The 16580-nt window shown below is 41.4% G+C and overlaps 1 protein-coding gene across 2 annotated transcripts in view; it reads right to left on the reverse strand.

Annotated features, from left to right (window-relative positions):
* The window catches only part of ALDH18A1 (aldehyde dehydrogenase 18 family member A1), a 36775-nt gene extending 21380 nt beyond the window's left edge, over positions 1-15395 (reverse strand). Inside the window, exons 1-5 of one of the 2 annotated variants that reach the window (XM_011373962.2) lie at positions 15177-15395; positions 12179-12294; positions 4813-5027; positions 2808-2957; positions 2616-2720 (exon numbers count right to left, since the gene is read on the reverse strand). In XM_011373962.2, the coding sequence (XP_011372264.1) occupies positions 2616-2720; positions 2808-2957; positions 4813-5027; positions 12179-12266 (558 nt within the window). In that variant the 5' untranslated portion in view covers positions 12267-12294; positions 15177-15395. The remainder of the gene's footprint in view (positions 1-2615; positions 2721-2807; positions 2958-4812; positions 5028-12178; positions 12295-15176) is intronic. The other variant, XM_011373961.2, reaches the window with a different exon arrangement.
* Positions 15396-16580: the final 1185 nt, after the last annotated feature.

The following is a 16580-nucleotide window of genomic DNA, read 5'->3' on the forward strand; positions in this document are numbered from 1 at the left end:
AAAGACTGCCATTAATTTCTAAATAGCATCTGACTCAGAGTCTGAAATATCTGGCAGATGAGTGAATGAATCGTTTACCCTGCTTGGAAAAGTGATGAGACAAAACGGAACAGGGCTGTGTTGTTCCTGCTCTGCAACCAACCGCTACCAGCATTAACGAAGACTGTGTGAGTGTGTGAGATTATTCTGAGAGATTTATGGAGGGAAATCCTTAGTCACAAACTGGAAGAAGGGCTAGACATAACTTAGTTCAGGGGAGGGGGTGAACATATGCTGCTGAAAGGCAGAGTGGAGAGCTGGGTGTGGTAGCTGTTATCAGCCCTGCTCCCTTGCTTGAATCTGAGTATTTGGCAATGTTTAGCAGGAGAGAAAGGTAAATGGAGATGACAGCAAGAAACCAAATGGAAACAAATCCTGACACTCATGAATAAATGGTTTACTGAAATCTCTCTGATATTCAAGTTAGAGGATTCCTGTGGTGTAGGGCAGGCCAAAGCAGGAAGGTTGGAGGCAGACTATCAAGAAGGAACGTAGTGAAACAGAGTAGCAATGGCTACGCCCTGAACTTGGGTCTGGCTATGGTAACTGAGAAGATAACGACAGCCTGAATGACAAATACAATGTGGGTGATGAAGACAAAATAGTAACACGGCTAAGGGAAATAATTCACTCACTTATTCGATAAAAAATTTATCGAGTACTTCTGAAATGCCAGGCCCTGTCCTAGCTGCTGGGATGGAGAATAAAAATGTTGATAGTTTGAGGAAGATGGAATGGGGCACATTTTTGTAAGGACACATTATGAACTTTTCAGAAAAGTTTAGTCCTGTAGAAACAGGACTGAGTCAAAGATGAATGTATAGATTTTAGTCCTGGTGGTGAAAGGTCGAACAATAAAAATAAACATGTGTGTGTAGGAGAGGCAAGTAGGAGGTATAAAAGTCCAGCAAAAATATCTGTTGCTCAAACAATTTAACAAACAAGAGGCCAGAGATAAGAACCCTAAGAGAAAAGATGTGCTTGGAGAAGGGCAATGTGTTAACGCAAATTAATTTCAAAACAAGTTGCTGCACTTAAGTCTTTAACCTGAAAAACAACTTAGTGGAGACTGCCAGAAGCCACTGAAAAGGTCTTCAAAAGAGACCTTTTTTCAGATGAGGAGACTGAGGCATATAAAGGTTAGTAAAGAAAACAAGGATAAGGTACAAAGAGCAAAATTTTCCTATAGGTGAGATCACTGGGGAAGGCAAAGAAGGAGAGAAGGGGCCCATGGATGGATGCTTGCTAGAAGCTGAAGGGGGCGGAGCTCTTTCCTAACGTTATTAATAAAAATAGTAGCTGATGAGCACTAACTTTAACACAGCTTTCATTAAAACAAACCAACCAAAAAACTTCAAAAAGCGTAAAAGCTGGGAAAAGGCAAAACAAAAATGCAGTTCCTGGACCTAAGTTTACTCACTAGACTCTAGGCACTTGTAAAAATTAAGGATGAAAACTGTCAATGGATAGTGGCAGAGAAGAGAACTGATTATTAATAAAAGGTGAAAGATCAAGATTTTCATTATATTTATGCTAACAGAAAAAAAAAATCTAAGATTACACAGAGTGGGGTCCTCAGCCACAGGAAACAGGTGGGCAAGTCCCTGCCTCTCTGCTTCAGCTCAATTTTTCAAGGACGCTATGGCATAATACTAGAACATTACTGTAACAACTGTGAAAATGATGGAGAAACAGAGTGATAGGAAATGGCAGAGCAAAACCTGAAAGTATGTATATAAAATAACATTTGTGGAAATGGATCAGAGGCAGAATAAGAGTTTGAGAATAATAACTTGGGGAGTTAAATTTTTTTTCTGGTGTTTTGTGATATTCAGATCTTTCTTTTTAGTGTATAGTTGTTTAGTTGATTAAAAATACAATTTAAAAAATTCTCAAAATTTAGGTAAAAAAGAAATGATATAGAAAGATGGTTCTAGAATATTCAAGGGTAAATACTAAAAATTTATAAGTTTCCTGAGGACTGGCACCATGGCTGATTTGTTTACTACAGTATCCCCAATGCTTAACAGGCTCCTTGGCACACCACGGGTGCTCAATAAATATTTGTTGAATGAATGAAAAACCAACCAACCACCAGCATTCCTCTTTCCTTTCAGTGCTTAATAGATACGTATTAGCTAAGGCAACCAGGTGCAAAGTGAAGCAAGCAACCTGAATTTAAAGATGCCAATGAAAGACACTTTCCTATCTTCAGGAGAAGTATTAGTTCTTGTAGTATAAGTACTTGTAGTAGTCCTAAGAGTTATTAGTATAACAACAAGAGCTGATACTTTTTGAGTGTACTACGTACCTCATTAAATGCTTTTCATATATTTTCTCGTTAAGCCCTTCCAAAAACCCTCTGAAATAGGCACTAATATCCTCATTTTTCAGATGAGGAGACTGAGGCATATAAAGGTTAGACTTAAAGACTTTCTCCAGATCTCCCAAGGAGCAAGTGGTGAAGCCAAGACTATCTCCTAGCAGTCTATCTCCACGGCCCTGCTCATAATCCCCTTGCTCCATGGGAATCACCCTCAGGGGTTGCATACCCTTTGCAAAGGCCAGCCTCTCACCTGGGCAGCACAGATGCTGTACTGGGTAAACATGGCTTCATACAAGGCCATCAGTCCACTTTGTCCAGCGGCTGCACAGGCTCGGGCTTCTAAGACAGGAATCGCCTGTAACACACCAACAGACAAGGCATGCTTGGAGTAAGGAACAGAGGCTTGAGGATCTATTACAGGGGATGGGGAAGCAGATCTCACCATCTCTTTCAGCTGGTTCTGCCCTGAGTGCAGGGCCTGCCGCACACTCTGAGACAGAAGGATCTCATGGCGCAAGCGTTGCCTGCCAAAGGCTACGGCTCCACTGGTTACCAGCATCATCTCTCGGCCTTGGTTCTGTAGCACTGACACCTGACATTGAGGAAGGAAAAGGTATCACTAGTTACTTGCAATATCTCTTTCCTCTCTTCACAAGAAACTCAGGTAGGGTGTACAATTGAGTGGCTCCCAAATGCTGGCTTATGGACCAGCACTGGGCTAGCCCTAGAAAAGTCACCAAGGTTGCTTGGTAAAAATACAGATTCCTGGGGGGTTATTTTCTAATTTTTTGTACATTTGGAACAGTGACAATAAGTGATCCTCCATAAAAAATACAGATTTCTATATGCTGACTCAAATCTGGGAAGTAGGTGGCAGACAGAATTCAGAAGTTTATAACAAGGAATTCTGGTGGCATCCATAGGTCTTGATGGTATCTGCTGGAGTCTGATATCTGCAGAAGGCCTAGTTACAGGAAACAGAGCCCAGAAAAGAAGTCTGGAGCTAGGAGTCGCGACATAAATTTAGCAGATGGCTCAAATTCTAAGACATGAACTGGGGAGATGAGGCTGTTTCTCGGGCATGAGTGATCCCTATGGGCTAGGCCAGGGACAGATGCTGACCCTGTTCTGCTCTGTCTGCCCAGAAACAGCTATGGTCACTTTGTTTCCTACCTTGGACAGATCCACATATTGTCTAAGGTGGGTTTTGTGCGACAATGGCAGAACTGAGTAGTTGAGACAAAGAACACATGGCCGATAAAGCCTAAAATATTTATCATCTGCCCTTTAACCGAATGAGTTTGCTGATCCTTGCTCTTGGCAAAGATTAAGAGTAGTGGATTTGTGGTATGATGTTTAAAGTCCAAAATTCCCATTGTCAACTCCCAAGGTCAGTTTCTTTACTGATGTGTGGTCAGCCTGCCTTGACTGCATGGCCATGGGAGCATTAAACCCCCACTAGAAACTTCTGCTCTGAGCCCTTCCAAAGTCAACATTCCTTGCACAGATCTCTTGTGATTCAATCTGGAGACGGACTGTGGTCCCTGTCTCCACATAAAGACCCCAGGGGGCTTGTGCATAGGGACTTGTCTCTCAGAATCCCTCCAATGTTTGTTTGCATTCTCTCTCTTGCTGCCTTGTATCCTTTGCCTTTAAATGAAAGCCTTATGTGGGTATTCGCTGTGGAGTCTTGTGAGTCCTTTTAAATATCTGGATTTGGGAAATCTTTGCAATGTAGTTCTTATTTATTTCAAGATTATTGGGCTAATTAAAAAAGGCCCAGCAAAACTGGGCGGGGGGGATGGGGAAACCTCAATATTTACACACATCCATCTGGGTTCTCAATCCTGACTACATATTAGAGTCTCTTGGGGAACTTTATAAACATGAGTGCTTGAATCCCATCTCATAGATATAATATTAAATAGTTGAGTGTGAAGCCTAGGCATCTCTAGGTCCTCAGATAATTTTAATGTGCAGCCAGGATTAAGAAACATTGATGTGTGTGTGTGTGTGTGTGTGTGTGTGTGTGTGTGTGTGTGTATATACATATACATAATATGTATATATATGTATATACATATATGTTGTGTGTGTGTGTGTGTGTGTGTGTGTGTGTGTATATATCTCAATGTTTATAGCTCCTCATCACTAAGAAGCCTAAGGGATGAACTGCATATATATATAGCATATTTATACATATAGCTCCTCATCACTAAGAAGCCTAAGGGATGAATTGCATGAGATCAACTCTACTCCTTGACATCCCCTTTGCTTGCCTTGGGATGCTGTTTCCCACTGGCATCTTTATTGGGAAAGAGAGTTTTCAGACTGAATTAAATGTCTTGCACTCAAATCAGGAATATCTGTACAAACCGATAAGCCTGTACTGACAGTTTAAAAACACTTGTATTTTAGTTCAGCAAATTTTCCATTTGGGCCATTACCTGTTCAACAATAGATGCCAAGCGTCCCAGTGCTAGGCCACATTCATCCCCTCGGGTCACCACAGCACTTCCGAGTTTCACCACGATTCTCTTAGCATGTTTCAGCTCACTGCGGTGGGCAAAAGACTTGCCATGTGCACGACTGAGGGGTACAGTGATAAAGGGGATGTTGCTCCAAGAACGAACATGTCTGATGGCTAAAGGCTGGACAGGATCTATAGCCCCCAAACAAAGTCAAATGTGAAAGAAAGAATTAAAGAAAGAGAGAGAAAGAGAGAGAGAGAGAGGAGAAAGAAAGAAAAAACAATATATTTTCTCATTAAAAAGATATATGCACAATATTAATCAGTTTAGCCACCAAAAAATAGCTTTATCATTCTGAGTAAAACCAGTATATCAAAAGCCATATTTAGCATGTTCTTATTTCAGTATTGTGTGGAGTTTATATCTACTACACAGGTCACAGGTATACTCAAACGCTGCTGGTGAAGACTGTAAATGAAACCATATTTCCTGAAGACAAGTGTTGGCAAAATATAGCAAAAGCCTAAAAATGTGCGCACCTTTTGATCCAGCAAATGCATGTTTAGAAATTTATTCTAAGAAAGTAGTCGGAGATTGAAACAGAGATTCATCAGGTTATTTATCAGTGGAAAAATCAGCAAACATCCAAAAGCAGGAAAAATCAGCAAACATCCAAAAGCAGGAAAGATTAATAAACATTTTTAGAATTTTTAACAACATAGGAAAATGCTCATGTTTTTGTTTCATAGACATGTCCAAATGCATAGAAAAAAGATGAAAATATATCAAAATGTTAATATTTTATCTCTTGATGGGATTATGGGTGATTTAATTCTTCTTTATTCCTATGTTTTCCAAACTTATGCAATAAAAATGCATTGCTTTCATAATAAAAAAAAAAGTAACCTTTTAAAGTAATCACACCACTATTAAAAGAGAGTCTGATTAGCAAAGATAATTAAGAGCAAAGTAATTGGTATGAGTAATAAAAAATTATAACTAATCTACCTATAAAGTTTATCTCTGACACGGCAGTATGGATCCAGATGGCTGTAATAATGATATAATACACTGGATAGGTTTCTGAAGGAATGAATGTTGGAGTCAGATATGTTGGAGTCAGATGCTTTCTATCCCTTTGGACATCTACCCCTAAGCAAACTTTTCCTGATTCTTTTTTCTTCCAACACTGTATAAGATTTCTAGGGAGGCAAAACAAAATAACAAACAAAACAAAAAGCTGAAAATATATCTGCATAAAGCCAAAATGAGTAAGAGCCAAATGTCAGGCAATGAATCCCTTCGCCAATTCTCATGGGTCCAATTATTCCCGCCCTTATCTCACAAATTAAGAGATTTCTCGTTTTAGCAGGGTACACTGACACGTCAGAAGACTACATTTCCCAAACTTTCATGCTCAGATATACATGGACATGACATGTGACTAAGTTCCAGTTAATGAGGTACACATAAAAATGTTATGCGAGACTTCTAGGAATATCCTTAAACAGAAAAGTGCTTCCTGAGTGAGATCTGAATCCATGGCTGTCTGATTTCAAGCTGCCACCAGCCACTTTTACTTGTGTCAATTCACGGCTATTATTTGTTCCTAGGTAAATTAAGGTTCACCATCTCAGAGCCCTCCCATTACTCTCTATACGTAGAACCATTCTGACTCTTAGAATCTCTTCTCCTTCTGACCCAATTTTATGTTACCTATTGATGCCTTTTGACTGAAATTACATTAAATGTGGACAAAAAAGTGTAAAAAAAAGGAAAAGTGCTCCTTCTTCCCTTCATCCATCCTGCTGCTTGGAACATGGGTATAAAGGCTGGAGCTCAAACATCTATTTTAGACTACAAAAAAACACACTAAGAACTGTGAAGCAAAAGAATGTGGAAGCCTGATCATTTCATATACTACTCTGGAACCCCTGGACTGCCTCCCTTCTTTTAGGCCCCCAGACTTCTCTCAGGAGAAAGAGAAACAGATTTCTATCCTGTTTGAGCTATCAGTTTTGGATTTTTTGTTCTACCCATCTGACCTAATTGTAACGGACACAGAAGGAGATGAGTGAACAGGCAGAGTGGCAGGCAAAGACTGGACAGGAGTGGAGAAGTTGTCTGTGAACAAGAGTTGTTGACAGGTCATCTCACTCACAGCAAATGGACTTTGGCTTGGTGGGATTCCCTGATCGTGAGAAGTGAGAGAAGATGGGCAACACAGGTTCTCAGCAGGACTAAACTTTAGGCATTCCCCACCCCAAGAGTTTTTTTAATCTGTTAAACACTCTCTTTTAAAATTTTATTAGTTTCAAGTATATAATACATTTGTTTGACATTTATATAGTTTATAAAATGATACCCCTAATTGCTCTTTCTCTCCTCTGGCTCTCCACCTAGCCATCACATTAATACTAACTGCATTCCCTAAGCCATGCTCCCCATTCCCATGACCATCTATCAACTACTAATCTGTATTTCTTTAACCCTTCATCCCATTCTCACGGCCCCTCAACCCCTCTCCCCTTTGGCCATCATCAGATTGTCCTCTATATTTGTGAATCTGTTTTTGCTTAGTTTGTTCTTTTTATTCCTTAGATTCTGCATATAAGTGAAATCATATGGTATTTATCTTTCTCTGTCTGACTTGTTTCACTCAGCATAATAACCTCTAGGTCCATTCATGTTGTTGCAGATGGTAGGATCCAAGAGTTCTTTATGTATCATTACAGGCATTAACAAATAGTCGAATGAATTGCTAAAGGCAAGCATTCCAAGCCACCTTTGGACGATTCTTCTAATATTGATTGTACTATTATAGAATAGCTTCTTTCACTTGTATTAACCGTTATTACTTCCCTTTACAGATTTCTCGGAATTTCTCTAGACCCACTGCCTCTATCTTCTGACCACTACCTCCTCTAACTATAATCTGGCTTCTATCCTTTTTCTCTATGCTGTACCACTGGTGGATAAAGAGGGCAGAATCTTATTCTTGTGGACCAGATTGCCGCGTGTTCTTCCTGCTTCCTTCACGTACAAATCGTAGAAAGAACATTTCTAATGAAGTGGTAAAAAAAATCCTTCCTTCCCTCTCTTAAATAACAAATTTTTAAAGTGACTATGTTTCAAGTTTGTTGGGAGATTACATGGTCTTTTTTTATAACAGGCTCACACTCCAGTTCCTGGCAGAAGTTGCTTAGTAAGTCTATCATCTGGGACAGAAATGGTGCTTCGCACCCTTGCTAGACTCACAGGTGGGTTGTCTCTTTCTGCAAGGGGAGTCCCAGGGACTAAAGGACTGGTTTGTTCTTGGGGCTAAGTTCCATGGAGGGCTACCTTTCTTCATTAGGTTCATCAATACTGGTACCCTGGCTCAGTCTTCAGGGATATTATCCTAAGCAATATATATATCTAAGTCTAAGCTTGAAAGCTGTACATATAACAGTTCTGGCCTCACTGACCTGACACAGAGAGGTAATAGAGGGAGAGACTTACTCCCCTGGGGTATGGACCTGGGATGATCATCAGTGGCTGTCTGCAGAGCAAGGAGCTACACCAAAGTGTCACTATGACAGCTCTCAAGACTAGGCCTGCTGGCCATTTTTCTCTCCTGTCCACTGAAGGGCTTGTCTTGTTCTGGAAGTGTACTAAACATGGGTGGGGCAGCCTGAGAGTACAACTAAGGGACATAGGTATGGCATGCACGTCAGTCCAGGTGGTCAAATGACAGAAATCGATCAGAATGTAGCAGGGTAGGTGAGCACAAATAAGACTCCTGATGCAGTCTGTATCAGGAGAAGGTGGCTTGGCTCAGTGCCAGGCACTCAAAGGTCACTCTGGAGATTGGCAACTGCGTCAGAGCAGCTCAGGGCTGACAAGGTGCAAGAGGAGGCTACAATTATGAACAAGGTTCAAGCTCAGTCACGTCAGTAGGCTAGAGCACCAACAACAGTTCTATGGGATCCAGGCTTTTTTTTCAACAATGTTTTCACCCTCCCAGACTAACCCTACCTTTCTTGGGGGGCATTTTTAATATTCTGCAGTGCATTATACTTTTAAGGGTCCATACTGAGGACTGAGAAGGCCTTGATGAATTAGGAAAACTCCGATGTTTCTAGATGGGTAATCTCTTCCCATCTTCTAAGGAATCTTTAGGCTCTAAGTCCCAAAGAAAAGCCATTTCCACCTAGTAAGTCTGAGAGGCTACCAAGATATTATGTGCTGCGGTGGCGATGGTGGGTAAGGCTGTCCATGTTCTGCAAAGGTGCCATGGGTCATACTCCAATAAAGGAGAAGCCTTTCCCTTTCAGCATCAGAGTCCTTATGCTTTGCAATCAATGAGGCTGTGTTCCAGGCCTGAGCAAGGACAGACTATGACAGGATTTCCATCTCCCTTCCTGGCCTCCCACTTCCCTCTATTGTTTGTATCTATGTGCTTTTTCACTTTGCCTTTAATTTCTTTTCCTCTCTTCTGCTTATTATGGTAAGCGAACACAGAGCTCCAGACTCCAGAAAAATATGGATACAAAAATAGGAAAATAAATCTAGGAACAAGATCAGAAAGTACCTCTTTCTGTGAGTGAGGTTACTGAGAACAAACAACAATGTCAACAATAAAGATACTGAAGCAAATACTTGTTATATACCAGGAGCTGTGTTACCTATTCATTCTCCTTTGCAGGGCAGATGACAGGTAAAACAACAAGTGTAGGCTCTGGCGCCAGACTGCAAAGGTTGGAATCTCAACTCTTCCACTTACTTGCTGTTACCTCAGCTACCTCATAAAGTTGTTTTGGGGGATGAAAAGAGTCAGAGTACAAGCAGGGATTGGGAAAAAGTAAACACTCATGTATTAGCCAGTATTATAAAAAGTGTTAACTATCACTATTATCATCATCGTTGTCACCTTACTGAATTCTTTTAAGCCTCCCGACTTAGGAACTATTATGAGTTATTGTTGTTATTATTATTATTATTATTAGCCTCATTTTATAAATAAGAAAACTGAGGCCCAGAGAACTCGAGTAACTTATCGACATTACCAGTTGCAAAAATACCCACAATGCTTGAACCATCTCCCATCAATAGGTAGCGTCTATTTTCTCGCACTCTGAATCTGGGGTGGCCCCATGACTTGCTTTGACCAATGCACTGTAGCGGGAGTAATAATGTATAAATTCTAAGCTTAGGCCTCAAGAGGCCTTGCAGCTTCCATGCTTTCTGTTCTTGGGAACCTGCAAGCATCACGTAAAGAAGCCACGGATAGCCTGCTGGAGGATAATAGACCATGTGGAACAGAGATGATCCATCATCTAAGCAGAGGTGCCCTGGACCTCAATGATCAGCCCTGAGCCAATGTGAGAACACAGACATAGAACTACTGTGCAGCTGAACCTGCAAAAGGCCAATTCATAGAATTGTGACTTAAATTCAGAGGTGTTGTCACTAAGTTGCTTACTAAGTAGCAGAATTAGTTTTCAAATCCAGGAAGCCTAGTTTCAGACACTGAACTCTTCTTTATATTAATGAGTGAACCCTTACATTCTTCTTTACATGAATGATAAATTACTCCAGATGATAATAAACTTGATTATTTGATTAGTTGATAAGCAAGTCCCCTTTTGGTAAGGCTTGGAGATAGACTATTGATAAGATTTAGGTGTCATCAAGGAGATAGCCAATTCAAAACAAAATAAATAGCCTTTCAACAAATGGCGTTAGAACAACTAGATATCCATAGGCAAAAAAACAAACCTTAACTTAACAATCACACCTTATATAAAAATTAACTCAAAATGACCATGGACCTAAGTGTAAAACTATAAAACTTTTAGAAAAAACCGTACAAGAAAATCTCAGAATCTAGGACTATACAAAGAGTTCTAAGGTTTGACCCCAAAAGTACAATTCATAAAAGAAAAAACAGATAAACTGGATTTCATCAAAATAAAAAGAAAAATTTCCTTTGTGAAAGACCCTGTTAAGAGAACGACAAGCTACAAACTGGAACACGTTTTCAAACAACATATGTGACCAAGGATTAGTATCTAAAACATAGAAAGAACTCTCTAAACTCAACAGTAAAAAATCAAACAATCCAATTAAAAATGAGCAAATGACATTTCACTGAAGAAGATATACAGATGGAAAATAAGTGCATGAAAAGATGTTTAACATCATTAGCCATTAGGGAAAAGCTCGTTAAAATCGCAATAAGATATCATTACATAACTATTAGAATGAATAAAATAAAAAAGGGTGACATCATCAAATTTTAGTGAGGATAAAGAGAAAGTGGATCACTCATACACTACTGGTGTGAATATAAAATGGTATAGCCACTCTACATAAGTTTGGCAGTTTCTTATTAAACTACCATATGACCCAGCAATTGAACTCTTGGCATTTATCCCAGACAAATGAAAACTATGTACAAATAAAATCCTGTACATGAATGTTCATAGTGGCCCTTCTCTTAATAGTCAAAAAAATGGAAACAACCATTGCCCTTCAATGAGTGAATGGTTACACGGTGGTATACCCATACCATTAAATACTCTTCAGTAATAAAAAGGAACCAACTTATACACACAACTTGGATGAGTCTCCAGAGAATTATGCTGAGTTAAAAAAAAGTCATTCCCAATGATCACAGACTGTATGATTCCATTTATATATAATTTTTGAAATGACAAATTATAAAAATAGAGAGCAGAGTAGAGGTTGCCAAGGGTGAGGGACAGGGAGGAGGGACAGAGAGGAGGAGGATGGCCAGAAAGGAGAAACCCGAAGGATCCTGTGGTGATGGAAATGTTCTTATCTCGACGCTCTCAACATCAACATCCTGCTTGAGATATTGGGAGAACTAGGTAAAGGGTATAAGGACTGTCTCTTAGTTTTTAAAACTTCAAGTGAAACTACAATTATCTCGAAATTAAATACTTAATAACAATAAAGTAATAAAAACAACTGTAAAAATTTGGGGGGAATGAATATAGGTAACACTTTATTTTTTAAAAATGTTTTTAATTTTGAGTTAATTTATTTGACATACAGAAAGTTATAAAAAATTAATGTATACAACTTGATGAGTTTGGGGATAGGTATATATGTGTGAAACCATCACCAGATTCTATGCCATAAACCCATCTATTACATCCAAAAGTTTCACTTTACTGATCAATACAAACACTAGAACATTTCACCAAAGGGCTGTTTCCTTGCTTATTGTCTACCCAATTTTGCTAAATTACTTTTTACCCCTCCTTTAAAATCTTGTTTGAAACACACTCCAACCAAACTTCCCACATACTTTTAAGTTTCCTATGGTACATACTAGATCTGGAGAGAGCTGTACATGGGGCCCGGAGCAGGAGACGCTGGTTGAAGGGCTGAAACCCAGAGCGGAAGACTTGACTCAACATGCTGTGATGTGGTCAATGATCAAAGTACCTGCAGGATGCATTTTTAAAAAAACGAATAATGAAAAATACTACACAATTCATTTTATTTTCCTCCACTGTCCCACACTCAGAGTGAAAACTTAACCCTCCTGCTCTAAACTCCTCTGTATTAGGGAAACTCTCACTTCCTCTGAAGAGAGGAAAAAAACAAACAAACAAATGGCTCCTTACCAGCCTCCAACTCTACCCCTCTTTTCCTAGACCACCTTAGTTTTTATGCAAGCAAATGGCAACTAAGGATTATAAATGTTGAGTGACAAAAAACTTTAAGGTATAGTGTTTATACATTGATATTAAATCTTTAGTACAATTCTTATACCATTAGGGAGTCTCCAACGGATCAAAAACATATCCAACATCCAACAACGGCCATCTCCGCCTACCTGCTATCTCCCTGCAACAGAACTCTGAAACCACATATTTGATTTGTCAGCATGATCCTTGCTGACACAAGAAGAGGAAAGGTCAGCAGCTGCTGCCATGTCTTTCTTCCTACCATCCACAGAAATCTGAAGCATACTCTTGCATCCCTGGGACAGAGTCACAATGCCTGACAATGGCTGGCATTTTAAATGACTGTAGGCACATCCCATGGAGGATGAATACACCGCTAAAAACTTCAGAGTTGAGAACATGGTGGTTGTGGGCATTTTCCCACCCTAGGTCAACCTTGAGGCTTCAGACAAAGAATAGTTTATTTCACAAAAAGGTAAAGGGCTCTATCCTATACATATACAGAGAATAAGCCATTCATTATTGCAGCTCTTATGCTACAGGGACATTGCTGTTTTCACAAAATAAGAAAAATTCTGCACCTTCTTTGCCTGTGGGCCTCCTCTTAATTTTTGCTCTGTGCTTGATGGACATATTCCAATGCTCTTAAACATGCTTCAAAAGACTAGCATTTAGCCCCAGAGTGAAGAGAAACAGGAGTGGCGTGTACTGTTCAATTTATTCTGCGCAAAGTCAGAGAAAGGGGAGAGAAGAGATTGGCAGGATACATCTGTTGTGAACACTTTCTATATGTGATAGAAAGTGTTAAGTGCTGTCCTTGTTGATGCCAGTGTTTGTGAAGTGTCTGGAAGATCCCAAGAGAAAACTATCTGCTTAAAACTGAAGCATGATAGGAGTCTATGGTCTACGTTTGATGCTTGTATAAATTCCTTCAGCAATTGTTGCTAAAAAATTATTTAAATGTGAATTCTCCAAAATACCCATAGAAGAGCCAAAAGGGTAAAATAATCAATTATTGACATTAAAATTCTAGTTCCATCACCTTTATAAACGTTCCCCATCAACTCTAGCATTAAATATAATCCTACAGGTTAGTTTTTAATTGGTTCATGTGTTACTGTTGCATTTCCCAAGTGGATTATAAACTTCCCACTGACAGCATAGTAAATAGGATGGGGAACGTGAACTTTGGAGTTAGAAAGATTTGGGTTGGAGCTCTGCACTTGCTAGCTTTGTGCCTTCATCTTTCTAAGCCTTGGTTTCTTCATTAGTAAACCAAGGACAATAACAGTAAGGACCTCATGAGATTATTGTGAAAATTAAATGAGACAATACATGGAATGCCTTGGTACAACAGATGCTCAGTAAATGTCAGTTTTCCTTCTTCTGTCTCTTGGATGCTAATGATATCTTATAGCTATTTCTTTATTTCCTTCAGGACCTGTCAAAGGCACAAAGAATTCAATAAAAATTCTCTGATGGATATGAAAATAATCACGCTACACTTATTGACTGTTTACTCCTCTCTTATCTAAGAGTAGCTGAAAGCTCCGAATGTTTAAAGTCATTAAGTTATTAGGCTGGAGACTGACCTAGGAACCAAGCCTCCTGTCCTCTCCCCTTACATCGCCTCTAACTGACCCCTTCCTTACTGCAATGGATGATAGTTCATCCTGCCAAAGTTTATTACAGCTTCAAAAAGCAAGACAGCTGATTCCAGGGAGCAAATGGGTTATGTGTGTTTGTGCGTGTGTCTATACTCAATGTCATCAGGTGAAAAAAGTTTCCATGTTTTGACTCAGGGCATTTATCAAGTACCTCTTTATATGTTCTAAACAGAAAGTCCTTATCTTACTGATTTGGATGAAGTACTGAACTTTAGTCCCAACAAACTTCACTGAGAAACGCAAGCTCGGTTATGGTTCACTTAAAGACAAAGACTCGATGATAAATCTAACCGCCTCATCGAGAGCAAGGGATAACAATGGGAGAGGGGGAGATCTGGCAGCGCCCTGATGTGCCAGGAACTATTCACAGACCTTATGCCATACTGCAAAAGGCGGTCGAGCGCGGATTCTCCGGCTGCAGGGGGGGATGGTTTTGAGAACAGACAGGATCACGAAAGCCAGACGGGTCGGGCCGTAGGGAACTGTACACACAGGGCCTTGAGAGTCAGCGTGAGGCCAGTTATAAACCACGGTAAAACATCAAAACCAGGCAGGTGCATTGCAAGCTGGATCCGGACTCCCGTACCGAGAAAGGGTCCGCCGACTCTTCAAGCCTCCACCTGAACCAATTCCTTCACTTGGGTGTACACATGGGCGGCCAGAAAGGTCGGGTGCTCGAAGTCCCCGCAGACCTTGGAGCCTCCGCACCCCGGCATATGGATCGCGCCGGGGCCGTGCAACGAGCCCTGGGAGGTCCAGCCCGCCGCCATCCCTCGGCGCGCGCCCATGCCCACTCGTGGATCCAACCCCGGGATACCTGGCTCCTCCTTGGGCAGCGCCCGGGCAGCCCCCACCGTCGCCCGCGGCCCGGCGCGCACGCCTTCCCTCGCCTCGGCCCCGGCGGCGCATCAGCCCCCACAGAGGCGCCGGCGCCTCGCCATCCCCGCGGTCCCCTCCGCCCGCCGCATACCTGCTTCAGCACCGCCGCCACCGCTACCGCAGGGCCCGACGCCCAGCCCAGAGTACACGCGGGTGAGATTCTGGCGCCGGATTACTCTCCTTTTTCTTCCGTCCACGTCCCGAAAGATGACGTTACGTCAGCGGCGTAGGAGTAAAGCCAGGGCGCGGGGCCTCCGCTGTTGACGTAGGGCTAGGGGCCGACCCGGAGCTGCGCCACGGCAACCGCGTAGGCGCCTTCTGAGAATCTGGTCCTCGCTCCACGTGGCGAGCCCCGCCCACTGAGGCCCGGGCAGACGCCGGGAGGCGGGGCTCGAGTTCTCTTGCAGGTCCACGTCCCAGGAGGGGCCTAAGGGAGTGTCCAAGAGCCGACCCATTGGGCCTTCCAAGGAGGCAGAAAAGATCCCTCAGCTGCCGATAGAACTCAGCAGGTGCGTTTTTCAGTGTTGATCAATATATCCTAGGCACACCTTGAAAATAGGTTGAATCAATGTACAATTAATTATCTACAGACCCACACTCTCTGCAAACTTCTAATGTTTAAGTGGGAAAATTTTGGCACTGCGATTAAATGATTTGCCCCCTAATCGTCTAGCGGTTTCAGACCCCAAGGGTCCCAGCCCAACTCTCATTCGGCAAGAGTACTGGTGAGAATATCGCACTTAAAAAGTTATATTCAGTCCCAGACAATTGGAACTATTCCAAAGGTGAATAAGGATCCATCCTTAACATTAGAGCTCAGTCTCCTTCTCTCCTTTTCTCCTACTTGCTGTGTATTGCTCAAAGGGCACGTTCCTGCACAGGCACAGACATAGCGCTAGGTGTAGCACTCGAGTGTAGGTCCGTGACAAAGAGGGGCTCGTGCGCCTCTTCGGTAGTAGTTCCTGAGAACATTGCTGTGCCTATTTATTCATTTCTTCATTCATTCAACATTGGCTACTTTACTGCCAGGCATTCCCTAGGTGTGGAGGAAGACATTATCCTCCCCCTAGTTGAGTTCACAGCCTTATGGGAGAGATGAATATGTGAACAAATGATTACAACACTATGTGATTATTTCTAGAGGAGAGGGTGCCCAGGGACCCAGGCAAGGCTTTAAGAAGAGAGTAGACATTCCAGTTGTGCTTTGAGTAGTTCACCTAGAAGAGGGAGCAGGATCATATGAGGAAGAGGGAATGGAATGTACAGAGGCATGAGACACGTGACAGGAGAGGAGTTTGGTCGGGAGCCACCCTGCATAATTTCTGTGTCATGCTAAAGATTTTGAATTTTATCATCCTCAAAGATAGAGAACCATGACTTTTAAAGTCCTGGGATGCCATGATGTTATTTGTGTGTAAGAAATCAGTAACCAGATTTAGAAGCTGGGAGGCTGGTTAGCCTATTGCAAAGTCAAAGTAAGAAATGATGGCTGGAA

Source organism: Pteropus vampyrus, unplaced genomic scaffold, assembly GCF_000151845.1.
Source record: "Pteropus vampyrus isolate Shadow unplaced genomic scaffold, Pvam_2.0 Scaffold238, whole genome shotgun sequence".
NCBI classification, from domain to species: Eukaryota; Metazoa; Chordata; class Mammalia; order Chiroptera; family Pteropodidae; genus Pteropus; species Pteropus vampyrus.